This window comes from Tenebrio molitor, chromosome 5 (genome assembly GCF_963966145.1).
Source record: "Tenebrio molitor chromosome 5, icTenMoli1.1, whole genome shotgun sequence".
Classification (NCBI taxonomy): Eukaryota; Metazoa; Arthropoda; class Insecta; order Coleoptera; family Tenebrionidae; genus Tenebrio; species Tenebrio molitor.
In genome coordinates this window covers 20,259,947-20,274,410 of record NC_091050.1, presented here as the reverse complement: position 1 = coordinate 20,274,410, position 14,464 = coordinate 20,259,947, and the positions used below count along the sequence as shown (strand labels likewise).

Below are 14,464 nucleotides of genomic sequence, written 5' to 3'. Positions count from 1 at the left end.
ACGAAGCCCATTTTAATGGAATTGGAATGGCCATAACATAGTTTAATGAAGTTAGTCATGCACGTTTCATGGACTACTTTGCGGGAACAAATTTTTGTTAAATTGAGACGGCCATATACAGGGTTATTCTAAATGATTGTAGTCGAAGTAGGCCATGCCCATGTTATTACATTTTTGCCGCTTTCATGTGAACTGTCAGTTTTGTCGCTGTCACTGTCATTTTTTAGGTGAAAAGTGCTCTGATGAGATTTTTATTTATTTTTGTTAAATTAACGATTGAATCCAGAAAAATTGAGATGTTTTGCACCCAATTTAACTCCCGTGCGTACTCACTTATTCACATCATTTTGATGTGGAGCGGCAACCATAAATTTTACATTGAGTTTTCACGCCTACTTCGACTACAATCATTTAGAATAACCCTGTAGAAGCGAAGCGAATATGAATGAAGTTGGTCATGATAATAAGTTGCATATTCTTCAATTATTGCAATCGAATGTATAATTAGTTGCATACGGACATATTTTTTTGTTTTTATTTACCTATTTTTCATATTATGATTTTATTAGTTACAAAAATTTACAATGACAGGAAGTTCTAATTTTTAAATAAGTGTCTCATTCACATTTTACCATGAACAGGACAATGAATTAGTGGACCTGCGTCTGCTTTCGACATTTGACAGCAGTGCATGGTGCTATAGTACGGTCGGTGGACAAATAAAACTGGGACACTTAAAATTTAATCTATGTAAATCAGACCATTGAATTGTCAATATATTTGTCAGTGTCTATATAATATGTCATACCAAAGTTAACCTATTTGTGATAAGGCGGTAATTAAACGATGGAAATTTGTAAATTTTGACTTATGTGATTGTCATTTTTGTCCCAGTTTTATTTGTCCATCGACTGTACATAGGTACAGCGTGATCAACAATGACTGAGTCTGTTGGCAATGAAACAATTGAAAATACTGGTGATTTTTGTCTAGTAATTGGCACTGACCACGCACTGACCGGATTTTTTAACTTGAGATGACATTATGCAGGTTATGTTTATACTATTACAAAAGTGAACCTTCGTTGGTAAATTTTAAATTTGCCAAATTTCATTGTTACCAACAGACTCAGTCATTTTTGATCACCCGTATAATTCAGAATAAGTGGCATCGCGGTAGGTGTTGATTCTCAAATCACTATAGTCCTTGTACCTTCGTAAGGAATTCTGGCTTAAGTCAAAAATAAACCGAACAAAGACCCCACTTAAAGAAATTGATTGGGATATTGTACCTGTCAATCACTAGGTGGTCCCGGAGAAAAAAATTACCTGGGGTAGTACTCAAAATATTTGTCGGAGACGGTCTAGTGACTGACAGGCACAATATGACAATACATTTTTTTAAGTAGGGTCTTTGTTCGGTTTATTTAGGGCTTAAGTCAGAATTCCTTACGAAGATACAAGGACTATACCATCTTTCGGAGGAGATGTAAAGACGAGAGGCTAAATGACCCAGGCCATTCCATACTTGTGCGCAAGTCCTATAATTTTGCCCGTTATTTAAATTTGACATTCACGGACTTAGAAAATATCGCAAAATCATTGTTTAAAAATTAGAACAACACTTGCGTATCTAATAAGAAACAATACAATAAAAGACCTTCTTTATGTAGTAAACTCATTTATACAGGGTGTGCCAACTCGCACGTCAGCTGTTAACTGTGCGCTTAAAATTGTGACAGCCACAGACCAACTCTAAAACTTGGTGCCCTTTTTCTGTTAGGAAAGCTAGTGAATTGCAAAACCTGATTTGACAACAAAAAAAGGAACATGGTTCGTACGTTTTTATAAAATTTGCAAAGCTAGAACCAAACTGCCTTGCACTCCTTCGCAAGCTTATAAATGTTTAAAGCGTAATACGTGGGGATGGTCGAGATAATTGTGGATTTTTGTAAAACATGGTGGCACCATCTCAAACCCACGTGCTACCCATTTGTGTCTTATTATTGTTAAACTACATTTCGCGGGAAACAGAATAATTTTAGTACCCCAAACACATACCTAGTTCAAAAACAGAAGCTGGACGGCAACATTTAGCACGGTTCAATAAAAAAAAACAACTAAAATCGCGCAATTAGAACACAGAAAAATACACAGTACTTCGGCACTACTCTGCAGTCAAGAACCAAGTGTCTTAAAAAAAACATGGCCGTTCATCCCCTGTCGACTTTCACCCATATATCTAATACTCCTATATGGAGCATTCCCTAATTTCCCTATTTTACTGCATGGACGGTTCGTGGACAGAGCAAGGGAGACAGACATATTGATGTCTGCATAAGTTGCGTCTTACGGATTATTTGGTCCAAATGCGCAAGCGTAACTTTACGGTGCCAAAATTCACACAATCAAATAAGTAATTAATTTTGAAATACCAAAAGGAAAAGTTTGCAACAAAATTAATTTTTAAATGAAAAATTTTACCAGTTAAGCGTTTTTACATTTATTTAAGGGGAACTTTTTATTATATGACGTCTCATTTTGTTCAATATATGTATTACGTATTAGGTAACATACTATTGCAATAGTTGTAATAATTCCTCAGTCTTGAAATTGGATATTTGAATAAAAAAACTCCGAACCGGTTCAGACAAAATCATCATCAAAAACTTTTGATGATATTCTTGTCAATACGCAAATAAAATGAGTCTTGAAACTGAACATTTGCAGCAATTGATCTCCGATGTGTAAATTAGCACATTACGAGTATTATTGTTTTATTAGGATTAAAAGTGGCATTTTTTTGATGAGCAAAATTTGCCGAGCGAATGCAAAAGTCAAAAAAATGCCAGTGGAGACAGGAAACTCCCTAGCTTTAAGTTGGCGGCACTTCGGTGCATGCGCATTTTCACGAAGTGGCACGAAAGGATAGAAACTATCTTCGTCTACTTTCCTCTGTCCACAAATTGAAAGCAAATGCTCCATATAGGAGTATTAGATAGATATATGCTTTCACCCCCGCCCCTAGCGGTCGCTGGTGGTACCAACTCGGTGCTATCCACGGCTTCCTAGATTAATAAGAGTCGAAGCCTCTAATACGGCTGGTCGAGTTCATCAGTTGCAAGCATTTTTTCTGTTCCTGAGAGGGCGCCACTACACATTTGTGTACAAGGCCATCTGAATCAAAAAGCTACGCTTATATAAGCGTAGCTTTTTGATTCAGACGGCCTTGTTTGTGTATTTGGCTGCTTAACCGCGTACAAATCTCATTTTAAAAAGAATCGTAATTTGTATGTTACATACACTACTTCAAAAAGTAGATTATTGATAGAAAAAAAAACATTAATACGATTTTTCATTCGTTTAATTTAAAAAATATTCGTTTTTTGGTAGAGGGCGCTACTATACTTTTGGCTTTTGAAGGAACAGACAGTTCAAGGAACTCGACCAGCCGTATTAGAGGCTTCGACTCTTATTAATCTAGGAAGCCGTGGTGCTATCGTTGCTTTTGTTGGCGGTTTGTTTGAATTCAAAAGCGGTTATCTCAGCGTTTTGAAAATCATTAACGCAGTGTTCTACAGAATACGTTCATTCGCCATTCTCTCGTCGTTCAGCGTTTTTAAAATAACTCTCAGTAATAAAAATTGTATGTTCTAAATCAAACATTTTGAAACGGCACTTTAACAAAACAAATTTTAAATCAAATTGTCAACAATCAATGGTGCCAACCTAATTGAAAATGCACAGCCAGCTCTAATTTATAATTTAAATGATCGCACGGTACCTTTGAGGGCCGGTTGTACCAAATTACACTGAACTTCGGTTCAATTGAACTACAGTGTACTACTGAACCGGGTTTATTTAACAGACGCGTTGTACATCTCTTGTTCACAGTAAGATCACTTGAGCGACGTTTTCGTGAAAATGAGTTATGTTGGTAAAATCAGACCTGTAGGTTACTCGCGTAAAATTATTCTAAATTTGTCATTGCTGACAACTGGGACATTTATCTATGAATGTGTTTTATGTGAATTTTCTCAATGAATAGTAATAAAAGGTGCACGAATTTTTCTACAATTGAAGAAAAACATTTACTGGGCTTAGTTTTTGAATTCAAAGATAAAGTAGAAAATAAAAAAATAGATACAGATGTAAATCGATTGAAAAATGATGCATGGAAAGCAATTGAACAGGAATTTAATATTGTTGGGTTTGAAAATGATCGAACTGCATACGTTCTTAAAAGAAAATACGAAAATCTAAACAAAAAAACGATTACGATTTATTTCGGCATCATTGCCTCCTGGGGATTGAATTTTAACGTATGTACAATCCAGAGCTAATTGCTAATGTTAAAAAAACCTTCTTTAATTTTATTTGTTGCTTCTTCGTTATTCGACATATTTATGAATTCTGGACGGCGGCGGCGTCTTGCTATTGCATTAATAATTTTGGGAATCGCTCGGCTTACTGTAGTTTCCGATTAGTTGTCCCTTTGCTCCAGTGTTATGAACACCATGTCTGACGATGAAAAGGCGTGATTTTTATCTGTTTCTGAGGAAATTTCATCATGAATTTCTTCAATGATAAATCTTACCACGTCTTTGGGTAATCTAAATCGATTTCTAAAATCGCAGTCATTCCATTTTTCAAAATTATTTGGGCGTTCCCTGAAAGTGTGAGCCCATCTTAGAATTCTAATCTAAAATGTTGATAGCAAATATGTCAAAATGATACTGATCCATCCTTGATCGATAGATATCAGTCGATCACTGAAAACCACGTTCAATGCTTAGACAATCCTCGATCACCGTTCGTACAACAAAATAATCTAATTTTAATCTAGACTGGGGCATAAACGGAAGTTAAACTAATTTGGTACAACCGGCCCTAAGAATTGTTGGATATGTTGAACGGATTGTACCGGGGTTAACCAAAAGACAATTTCAAATGCATTTCAGAGTCAGCCGTTCCAGTTTCGAAAATGTTGTCCCCATTATTGAAAACATAATTAAAAAATGTATAAAAACACCCCAGAACATATTTTTTTCACGCAGCCGCCGCTTCACTGCCGCCAGATATTTGACAGACGTCAAATCTGACGTATGGGTAATTTGTGTCACTTGTCACTTGTGTCACTCTAAACATTTGTGAACGATCTGGGATAGCGTGATTATTCCCCCAATTTTAATTTGTGAACGGCGTTTGGGTGACCCAAGGGTAACCTTTATACCTACCCAGAGTATTTATGAACGCGCTCCAGATGATGCAGGATAATACACCAATCAACTTTTATATTAAACATTTTTTTCATAAATTGTGAAATTAAAAAGTTACAGCTAATATTTGATACTTTTGTTCCACCCTGTATATCAACAGTCTTGTCTGAATATTTCACCGGTTCCAGGTGGAACGGTTGCAAACTCAGAAGATCCAATAAATATCTACTATTGCTTTTCAATGCAAAATATTAGTTCTAGACTAGTACAATTAGGCACTTTAAAAACCTAGTAAAAAAACCCAAAAAGGCAATGAAACGAACAAAAAAAAAAATCAAAACCATATTAAAATCCTTAATTTCTTTGAAACCCCAAAATTCCTTGTCATTAGATACTGCAGCAGTGCACCAAATCAATGGAGTGTAATGAATAAGAATCGATAAAAGATCTAAAATTTCCAAACCAATATTTCCCTAGTTAATAAAAAAAGTGCAAAACATTTCTCGTTTTCGTTCCGACTACAATCCGATCTATTCTTACAGCATCTCCTCTTTTCAAGACAGCTTTGGTCTATACACTGGTTAATTTTCACAATTATATTCAACATCCGCATGGATACATCAATAATAGTGCAACAAGCAAAGGCAAACACAAAAAATGCTCTTTTTTCACAAAATAAATTTAATGAATGAAGAGAAAGCAAAATCTTATCAGTGAATAACTCAGTTTAAGCCTCAACATAATAACAACATTCTCACCAGGTCTATTATCATTTATCAGACATCAGCTACTTTTTTTTAGCTCATTTGATATTATTTCCGCAACATGATTTTCAGGATTAACTTGAATTACATTTTTCCAATCGTCCGTATCTCGAAAAACAAGCATATGAGTAGTATAATCACCATCCACAGCCAGACCTACAAGAACGTAGTGCTCAATTTTATTAAATTTCAGCATCTTTACATGTTGCCGTTTGCCCTGGCAAGTGCTCAGGGGCCGACAGTCTTCTGGTCCTAATTTATGAGGTAGAAGTTTTACTATAATATTTTCTGCAGCAGCAAGGGAACTTTTTGCCTCAGATCCAATTTTGTCCGGTTCACTTCTAGCATCAAAATTGTATTTAACTTCAAAGATCACGGCGAAGTTGCCACAACGCCCCCAAACATCAATGTTGGCATCAATTTCACTGTCATATTCACCCAAATAATATCTTACTCGATGTTCCATCTCACAGTTCTCATAGTCAGTATGAAGCTTCAAGATTGCCAATATCTGGCTGCATATTGAACCTTCACTCTTACACTGCTTAGATCTAAAAATACATTTCAAGTCTTCACAGAGTTTTTCTAGACTTTCCTGAAACTCTGTAGAGTCTTGCGTGGGTAGTGACTTGAAGATCTGTCCGCAAGAAGTAAATTTTGACTTAATAGCTTCTGGAAGCTCGTTATGGTAATCCTCCAACATCTGATGGTAAATATTTTTAATTTCGAGATTTGGGATTCTTACATGTATCGTCTCTCTCCCTTCAAATTCTATTACTGCCAAATAACCTCGTTGTAAGAAAAAGTTGAAAATTCCATTTGGGTACAGGTCCATTTCCTCACGATACAGTCCGAGAAGATGTTCAACATTTATTGCCGATTTATATCGTATTGCAATGGTACCAGAATCACCATACAACAGTTTGTGAAGAGCAATCATAATAACCTCATAATTCTTGAGTATTGGCAGTTTTTCAGTCAAAAAACCTCCGTCCGTCCAAAAACACAAATTGACCTTGTTCTTATCCTTATTTATCTCTCTTATGTAGTTAAGGACGGAGAATAAGCAGTATTTTTTACCATAATAGGAAGGCTCATTATAGCCACTGTAGTTTGCGTTAATGTGGCTAATTATCTTCTTGATCTCAGCATCTCCCTGTGGGCCATAGAATTTCCTCACTAAAGAATCAACCTCTCCACCAGTCAACCCGTAATATTTAGAAAATCTACGGTCACTCAAGAAGTATACCGCCACTGTTTTGTCCATAGGTGACAGCGTAGAATATTCAAGTTTGCAAATGCCAGTGAGCAAGGCAGCTTGAAGTTTTAACTGTTTATCTGCTGACTTCAAAATCGAAGATAGCACATTAGTGATAGTAATTCCTATCTTACGTACTTGACTTTCAGAAACCCCATGTTCCATGGCGGCTATACCAGGCTTGTCAATTTCATCCACCAAAAACACTGGGTCTCTCCCCCAATGTATCCTCAAGCTCTTAATCAAATCCTGCAAACCAAAAATCACTTCCATCACAGAGAGACTCTCAAGTTTATCATCACTGTAGCTAAGCCAGTTTGAACATGTTTGTTTTAAATGGACATGTTCCGGATCACCAGATTGAAATTCTTTACTATTTTTAAGATAATCGTTTTCCAAATAACCATCCCTCACTTTCATAGCACAATAAAATATTGCTCCTGACTCATGTTTGACATTACAGTCCTTGAAATTGAAGAAAACCACTGGATGACGCCCAAAATGTTGGATGACAAAGTTTTCTTGTTCCAAGATCAAACATTCTTCATATTTTGTGTCCGCAAACTGCCTAAGAAACACTTTCATGTTCTTTGAGGGATTTGATCGTAGTTCCTCCATTGTTGGGTCCGTTGTAACATCTTCTTTTGTCTTTGTATTTTTATCTTCGATGTCGCAGAATAAACGAATCATACTAAGGTTTACAGTTTTGCCAAATTTTGATGGTGCAAATATCATGGCGTAGGTTGGCTCTTCCTGTAGTAATTCCTTTGTGAGCATTGTTCTATCCACAAATCCGTCCAAGTTGGCAATATCTTCAAAGCTCTGAGCGTTTAGGTCGATGACAGATCGCTGTGAAAGAAAAGAAGCATTACAGTTACCAATTAGCACAAGCCATTAGGGAGCAGAGTTGAAAATTGTATGTTGATAGATAAAGTTACCTGGTTGGAAGCTGATTCTGTGATTGTTACATTGTCAGTTTGAGTTTCCCAGTTTTTCGTTGGTGAAACCTGCATGTGAAAACAAACAAAAGTCAATTACTTGAACTGGAGAATAATGTAGGTAAGTGGTACGTAAAAAATTGGAATAAATGTAAACTTACATTCGACATCTTTGCAACTGAATTTACGTCGTCTGCCAGCTTCCTCCGTTTACAATCAGGTGAAGACATCAAGCTGCAAACACAGATCATAGTAGTATACAGGGTCATTATAAATGATTGTACCATCGTAATAGGCGTTGGTGGCTTAGTTGACTGTGCCGCAAGCTTCTTAACATGTCGATGCTTAACCTTAGTCTTTGGCTTAACATGAGTGAGACTAGTATCGCCGATAGGTAGCGCTGCTGGCGGTAGTGGAAATCTGTTTAAGCATGACCAGTAGATTTTTTGAAGTGAAAACTTCTTTAGGCGCACTACATACATTTTATTCCCGGGCAGTGAATTAGTTTCATGCGACACGGTAAAATCGTAACGCAGCACAAGCGAAAATCGTTCGCAGATCAGCGTAAATCGTCCGCAAACGACACGGTAAGCTAAAATCATGGGAGTCGAGATTTTTTGCGGAGCGAGCGAAAAACAATCAACTGTGCGTCACTTGTCAGTTTTCAATTTTCAGTGATAATCGTGTTGTGACCGGACTGACGTCAGTGCAGAGCTGCAGGAGTAACTGTATATATATATATACAGGGTGACTGACGAAAAACCTTTGACGCTGTATCTTACTTATTCTTTATCCGATTTGAATAAATGACACATCAAATGAAATAGTTCGAAAAACACTTCATTATTATCCTATTCGATATTTTTTCCGACATCTATTTTTTGACAGACGATAGCCAACTTTTTTTTCAAATTACACTATATATTTTTTTATTCGTTCTTATAAATAATCTTCTTCTGAATATTCTTACATTAAAAGAAAAAACAAAAAATGTATTTTAAATGAAAAAAATTGAAAATCAAAAATGAAGTAATCAAATTTGTAAACAATACAAAATCTATTCTAGTTGCTCAAAATTTTCTCAATGCTGTTGCAGACACTGTCGATACCTTCTAGAAATGCCCACCTTTGCATTCAGTAAAAATTTCGGGGTTTTTCCTGACATACTCGCACTATCTTTTTTCTTAACTCTTTTTGGGTACCTGGTGGGGTCAAATAGACATTGTCTCGAAAGTTTCGAATGAATATAAAAAAATCCAATGGATTCAAATCTGGGGATCTAGCGGGCCATCGAATAGCTCCATGAGCACCCATTCGTCGTTCACCAAAATGATTTAAAAATACAAAATTCATGCGTGCATTATGTGGTATGGCGCCGTCCTGATGAAACACGACTCTATTCGACACTGAACTTTTGTCATTGATGGAAGAGATCATGACATCAAAAATATGGTTGAAATTTATAAAAGATATGTCTCCCTTAGACCTTCACATACAAAACATGAGCGATTATTTGTTTTTTATCGAAATGGAAAATGTTCCACCCAACCAGTCGGGATTAATACCTTTGGAAAAATACCTAGTGACATTGCTAAATATCTTGGCTTGACAAATCCACATGAGTATAGTGGTCACACTTTTAGAAGGTAATTATTATAAACTCGTATATTATACACTCATATATTATTTACTATTATCATTAGATCCTCTGCCACCATCCTTGTCGATGCTGGAGGAGACATATTATCTCTAAAGAGGCATGGAGGATGGAAGAGTACGACCGTGGCAGAGTCGTATGTGGAGGAATCCATAGCAAATAAGATTTCCATTTCCAATAAAATTTTGGGGATAGGAGAAAATCAGCCTAGTACTTCTTCTACTACTCGTGCGGAAAATGAAATGGGTACATCTTCTCAACTGCCAAGCACTGCCAAATCCTCACAGCCTCAAGTACCAAACTCTTTACCGAAGATTATTGTTAAAAATTGCACCAACTGTAAAATGGATGTACATATAGGGAAGAATTAATTTTTTTAATAGTAAATATGTATCTATGTTTTGTTAATACCAACACTCTGTATATTAAATCACTGATCTCTAGAGGTCAGTGATATTAAATAAATATAAAAATCGTTATTACAGATTTCTTCTTTTTTGACATAATCGTGCACTAAAAATTTTATAACACTATTTTCTTGTTTGACATAATCGTGGACTAAAAGTTTTATGGCACGATTCCGTCAATTCTATAAACGTCAACTTTGGCAACGATTTTTAGTGCAAAAAGTGCCTACTTTTTACATGATCGTAAATAAAAATTTTTAAATTCACTAGTGAATCATTGCCTGCTTATGACGGTTGTTATGGAGTTAATAAAGTCACTTTAAACTGTCAAAATTGAATAAAAATAAAAATAGCACCTTTAATCTTATTATTAGTATCATTTCAAGCGCAATAATTTTATCTTTCTATTGATGCCATTACCTTACCTGTAAGTTCAATTGGCGAGCAGGAATCAGCAAAAACGTTCAATACAATGTTAATTGCCTATGTTCGAGTTTGAGAATGCACAGACTGTATATTATACAGTGCATTTTTTTTTAACTGTTGCCATATGGAATTGCATGGTAAAACTTATACCCCCTGTTAACTTTTGTTCTGATGAAAATATTCAAACCATTTTTGGAACAAAGTTAGAAGATTTTTTAAACTATCGGAAAGATTACAATTCAATATCCTAAACTGTCGAAAAAGTTGTGAAAAAAATATTTCTAGCGCGCCGGAATAATAGTACGTCGAGCGATCGCCAGAATAGCGTCCCTGTCGGCTCAACCACAAAGCCAGTAGATACATACAGGCTGTTTGATGAAAAACGCCTCAACCTATAACTTTGTTATTTATTACCCGATTTCAATGAACAGAAAAATCAAAGATATGGTTTTTCAAGCGCTACAAAACAGTCATAAAATGTTTTTTTTTTGGCGTTATCTTTAATAGCTAACGATAGTCAACTTTTTTTTTTAAATGGACACATGTAGTTTTTTTGGCTCAGTCTGGTAAAGTTTTTTTTTCTGAATCTAATGATGTATTAAAAGTTATCATTTGGTCCATAGCTAACTGAAAAAAAAATAAAACATTTTTTTGTGGTAGTAACAAAATGATTAACAATTAGATGTATGTGAGCTGCGAGGGACTTTTCTAAAACATTTTAGTCCAGGTACTTGGCTAAAAATTCTTCTTTGCAAGCTTGAATGCTGTATGTCCATTCCCTGACTCTCTTTTAACACCGTTGCCCGTTGCGGTAATAAGACATCATAAGGAACTTATTTTGTTCAAGTGTGAACACCATTTTATCAATTACTTCTAAAATATTTGAGAGGTTGTAAAATTATAAAAACGGATAAAGACAATACCTTTGTAACACCACCGGAAGTTATCTAGTTTTGAAAAAAGCGGTAATTATACACTTTAGGTCGACAAATCTGACGCATGCGCAAATGATTGAATCTCACGCGGATTTTGCTAGCGATGTTACCATATTGTTTAATAACAATTTATTTTAAATATTTAAAGTACCTAAAAACAGACAATGCTTCATGCTGGACCCGTATATATTGAGCCCAGTTTTAAATTCACCGAGTTTTGGAATTTCGGAGTTCCATTTGCGCATGCGTCAGATTTGTCGACCTAAACTGTATAATTACCAAAAAAGCTTTTTTAAACAATAAGCAGACCAGGAACGCAAGAAACAACAAAACAGGGCTTCGAAGCGTAAATTAGGTTAAGTTGATTTCGTGTTGACAGCTCGTGAATATATTTGACAATTTGGCGGTTAGTAGTTGACGAATTTAAAGGGGTTGGCAAATTCAAATTCCAGAGCCCTCTGCGATCCCACATTCTTTTATAGACAGTCTGTACTATCGTATATACAGTATGGAATAAAATGATTTACATCTAGTTACCTTTGCATTATCCTTGTAAAAATACGAAATGGCGCTCTACAAAAAAAAGGAAGCCTAACCTCAAAATATACAGGATCTTTCACAACTCGCGCCGGCCCTAGAGAAAAAGAGGAAACAACAGATCGCATTTGGATGTGTAATTTTGAAGAAAAAAAATCTAGCTTAAAAGATATTTGAGAAAAGACAACTGAAAGTTAACCAATCAGAGATCTAAACCTCCAAGATGTGTTTGCCGTAATTTTACGTTGCTAGGATTTCATTTAAGAAAAAACAACTTTAAAATATTTGGGCGATTGGAGTTGTTTTTGAAAGATGTCACTGTCAAATTAAATTTGTAATAAAAAAAGCCAAAACCTTTGTTTATTTGGTTACAATCATGTATTCAGCCGCTGATTATTTAGAAATGATAATAATTTTTGGGGAATGTGAGCGTAACGCTAGGGAGCCAGCAAGAGTCTTCGAAGAACGTTTTCCGGGCAGAAATGACAATTATTTTTTCGTTTGCAACACATTTTTTTTAATTTTTTGCTACAATACGTTGTAATAATAATTGAAATGACCTAGAATGCCATTTAGTTGCGACTATCAAGCATCAACCACTGGTGGCTCTGCTCAGGTCCGTGTTGTCGCTACACTCCAAGCATCTCCTAGAATCGCCCATAGGCTTTGCAATAGACATCTGAACTTGCAATGTAACGACAGCTCTAACATTTCAGATTGTTAACCTAAATTTGTTGAGAATGAAAAGTCAATTACAGTAACCCAAACATTTTTTGTAGCTGATGGTATTATTTTTGAAACCTAGCAACTGGCTTTATTTGGTTGAAATAACATCACCCCTTGAGATGCCCTTCTGGAATTGGTAGAATTACAAGTCTTGTAACTCAGTTATGAAAGAAGTAGTAAATTCTTTGTTTCTATTTTTTGACAACTTATTGTCGTCGGCAGGGGCCCTTTTTCTCTAGGGCGCGAGTTGTGAAAGACCCTGTATATCCAAATTCCAAATGTGATTTATTGCGAAGGGATGATATGCATGCAAAGTCATACCAAATAGGAATATGTATATTCTTTTACTGACAGTCTGCATTTTTATGAAACGTATATTTGTCAAATTTGTCAATTGTGCAATTGTAATTGTCATTTGTTAAATTGTAAATTGTAATTTTTATGAAAGAGGCCCCAGATCAACACACTAGTTCTACGCTAACTGATGGTTGTTGGTTTTGTAAATTGTTTCCATCATGGTATCAATGGATGATAATATTTTAGCGGCTGTCGGTTGTGTGATTGCAGTGCACCACGATACATACCGGGACATTTTTTTAACTCTGAACATAGTCCATACTTATTCCCTATGTTCAATTTTAAAAAACACATCAATCAAAATAATATTAAAAATTGTTCCGATTGTTGGAATTGGTCTATCATGTGTTGCATTGGAAATGTCACGCACATTTCTAATGCTCTGATTGGCATGGAATAACTGCATTACGGGCCAGTTTACAGAAGTGAAATTAAGTTAATCGTAATCAAATGCGAGATTAATTGAACACGTGACCAGATTGAACCAATCGAAGTTGCGGATTCATGGGTTAATCGCGCATTAAAATTTAATTCGAATTAAATATTTAGTTCTCTTTCTATAAACTGGCCCTATGTGTATTTATTCTTCAAACAACTTGACCATTTTGTTAAACTGTCAAGTACTTATTTTCGTTACCTTGGTTACGTGATTATATACATGCATTGACCTGAACATAGGGAATAAGTATGGACTATGTTCAATGTTAAAAAAATGTCCCGGTATGTACAGTCGTTCACCAAAATAAAATAGGACAAAGTGTTACCTTAGACAGTTTCACAATTCAAAGATGTGTGTAGTGTAACTGAGGCGTATGTGTCTCAGATTACAACTTGATTTGACTTGACGATTGATTTACAAAAAGTTAGGTTGTCGTTTTTCACTTGTCATCTCGTCAGTGTCACTATGTTCAATTGAATGATTGTGAGTTTTTGAAATATTGTCGAATGATGACACTTATCAGAATTGTTTTTTTATTTTTGACACTTTTGTTTCCTAAGAGATGGATTTCGTAAAAATATCGAATTACACAATCGAAATTTACTTTGTCCTATTTTATTTTGGTCAACGACTGTACTTTTATAGGCTATTGGCGTATCCAGTACTAATAAATAGTTACATGGCTGCTAACCGGGTAACCTAACGAGTGCCAAAAAAGCCCAATTGACACACGAACGAGTTGAATACAACGTTTTTTTGTTCGATGAACCCCTTAAAGACTCCAAATCGCTTAAAATCTTTA

At 35.5% G+C, this 14,464-nt stretch overlaps 1 protein-coding gene and 1 long non-coding RNA gene across 4 annotated transcripts in view; one reads left to right on the top strand and one right to left on the bottom strand.

Annotated features, from left to right (window-relative positions):
- LOC138131346 (uncharacterized) overlaps positions 1 to 14,464 on the bottom strand; it is an 82,699-nt gene that overhangs the window by 52,512 nt on the left and 15,723 nt on the right. For 2 of the 3 annotated variants that reach the window (XM_069048313.1, XM_069048314.1), the window contains exons 2-5: positions 8,463 to 8,598; positions 8,340 to 8,412; positions 8,179 to 8,247; positions 3,431 to 8,089 (exon numbers count right to left, since the gene is read on the bottom strand). In XM_069048313.1, the coding sequence (XP_068904414.1) occupies positions 6,002 to 8,089; positions 8,179 to 8,247; positions 8,340 to 8,412; positions 8,463 to 8,548 (2,316 nt within the window). In that variant the 5' untranslated portion in view covers positions 8,549 to 8,598 and the 3' untranslated portion in view covers positions 3,431 to 6,001. The remainder of the gene's footprint in view (positions 1 to 3,430; positions 8,090 to 8,178; positions 8,248 to 8,339; positions 8,413 to 8,462; positions 8,599 to 14,464) is intronic. The other variant, XM_069048315.1, reaches the window with a different exon arrangement.
- LOC138131355 (uncharacterized) lies at positions 8,598 to 10,314 on the top strand. Its single transcript, XR_011159784.1, has 2 exons — positions 8,598 to 9,824; positions 9,882 to 10,314. It is a non-coding gene; the product is annotated as an uncharacterized lncRNA (long non-coding RNA).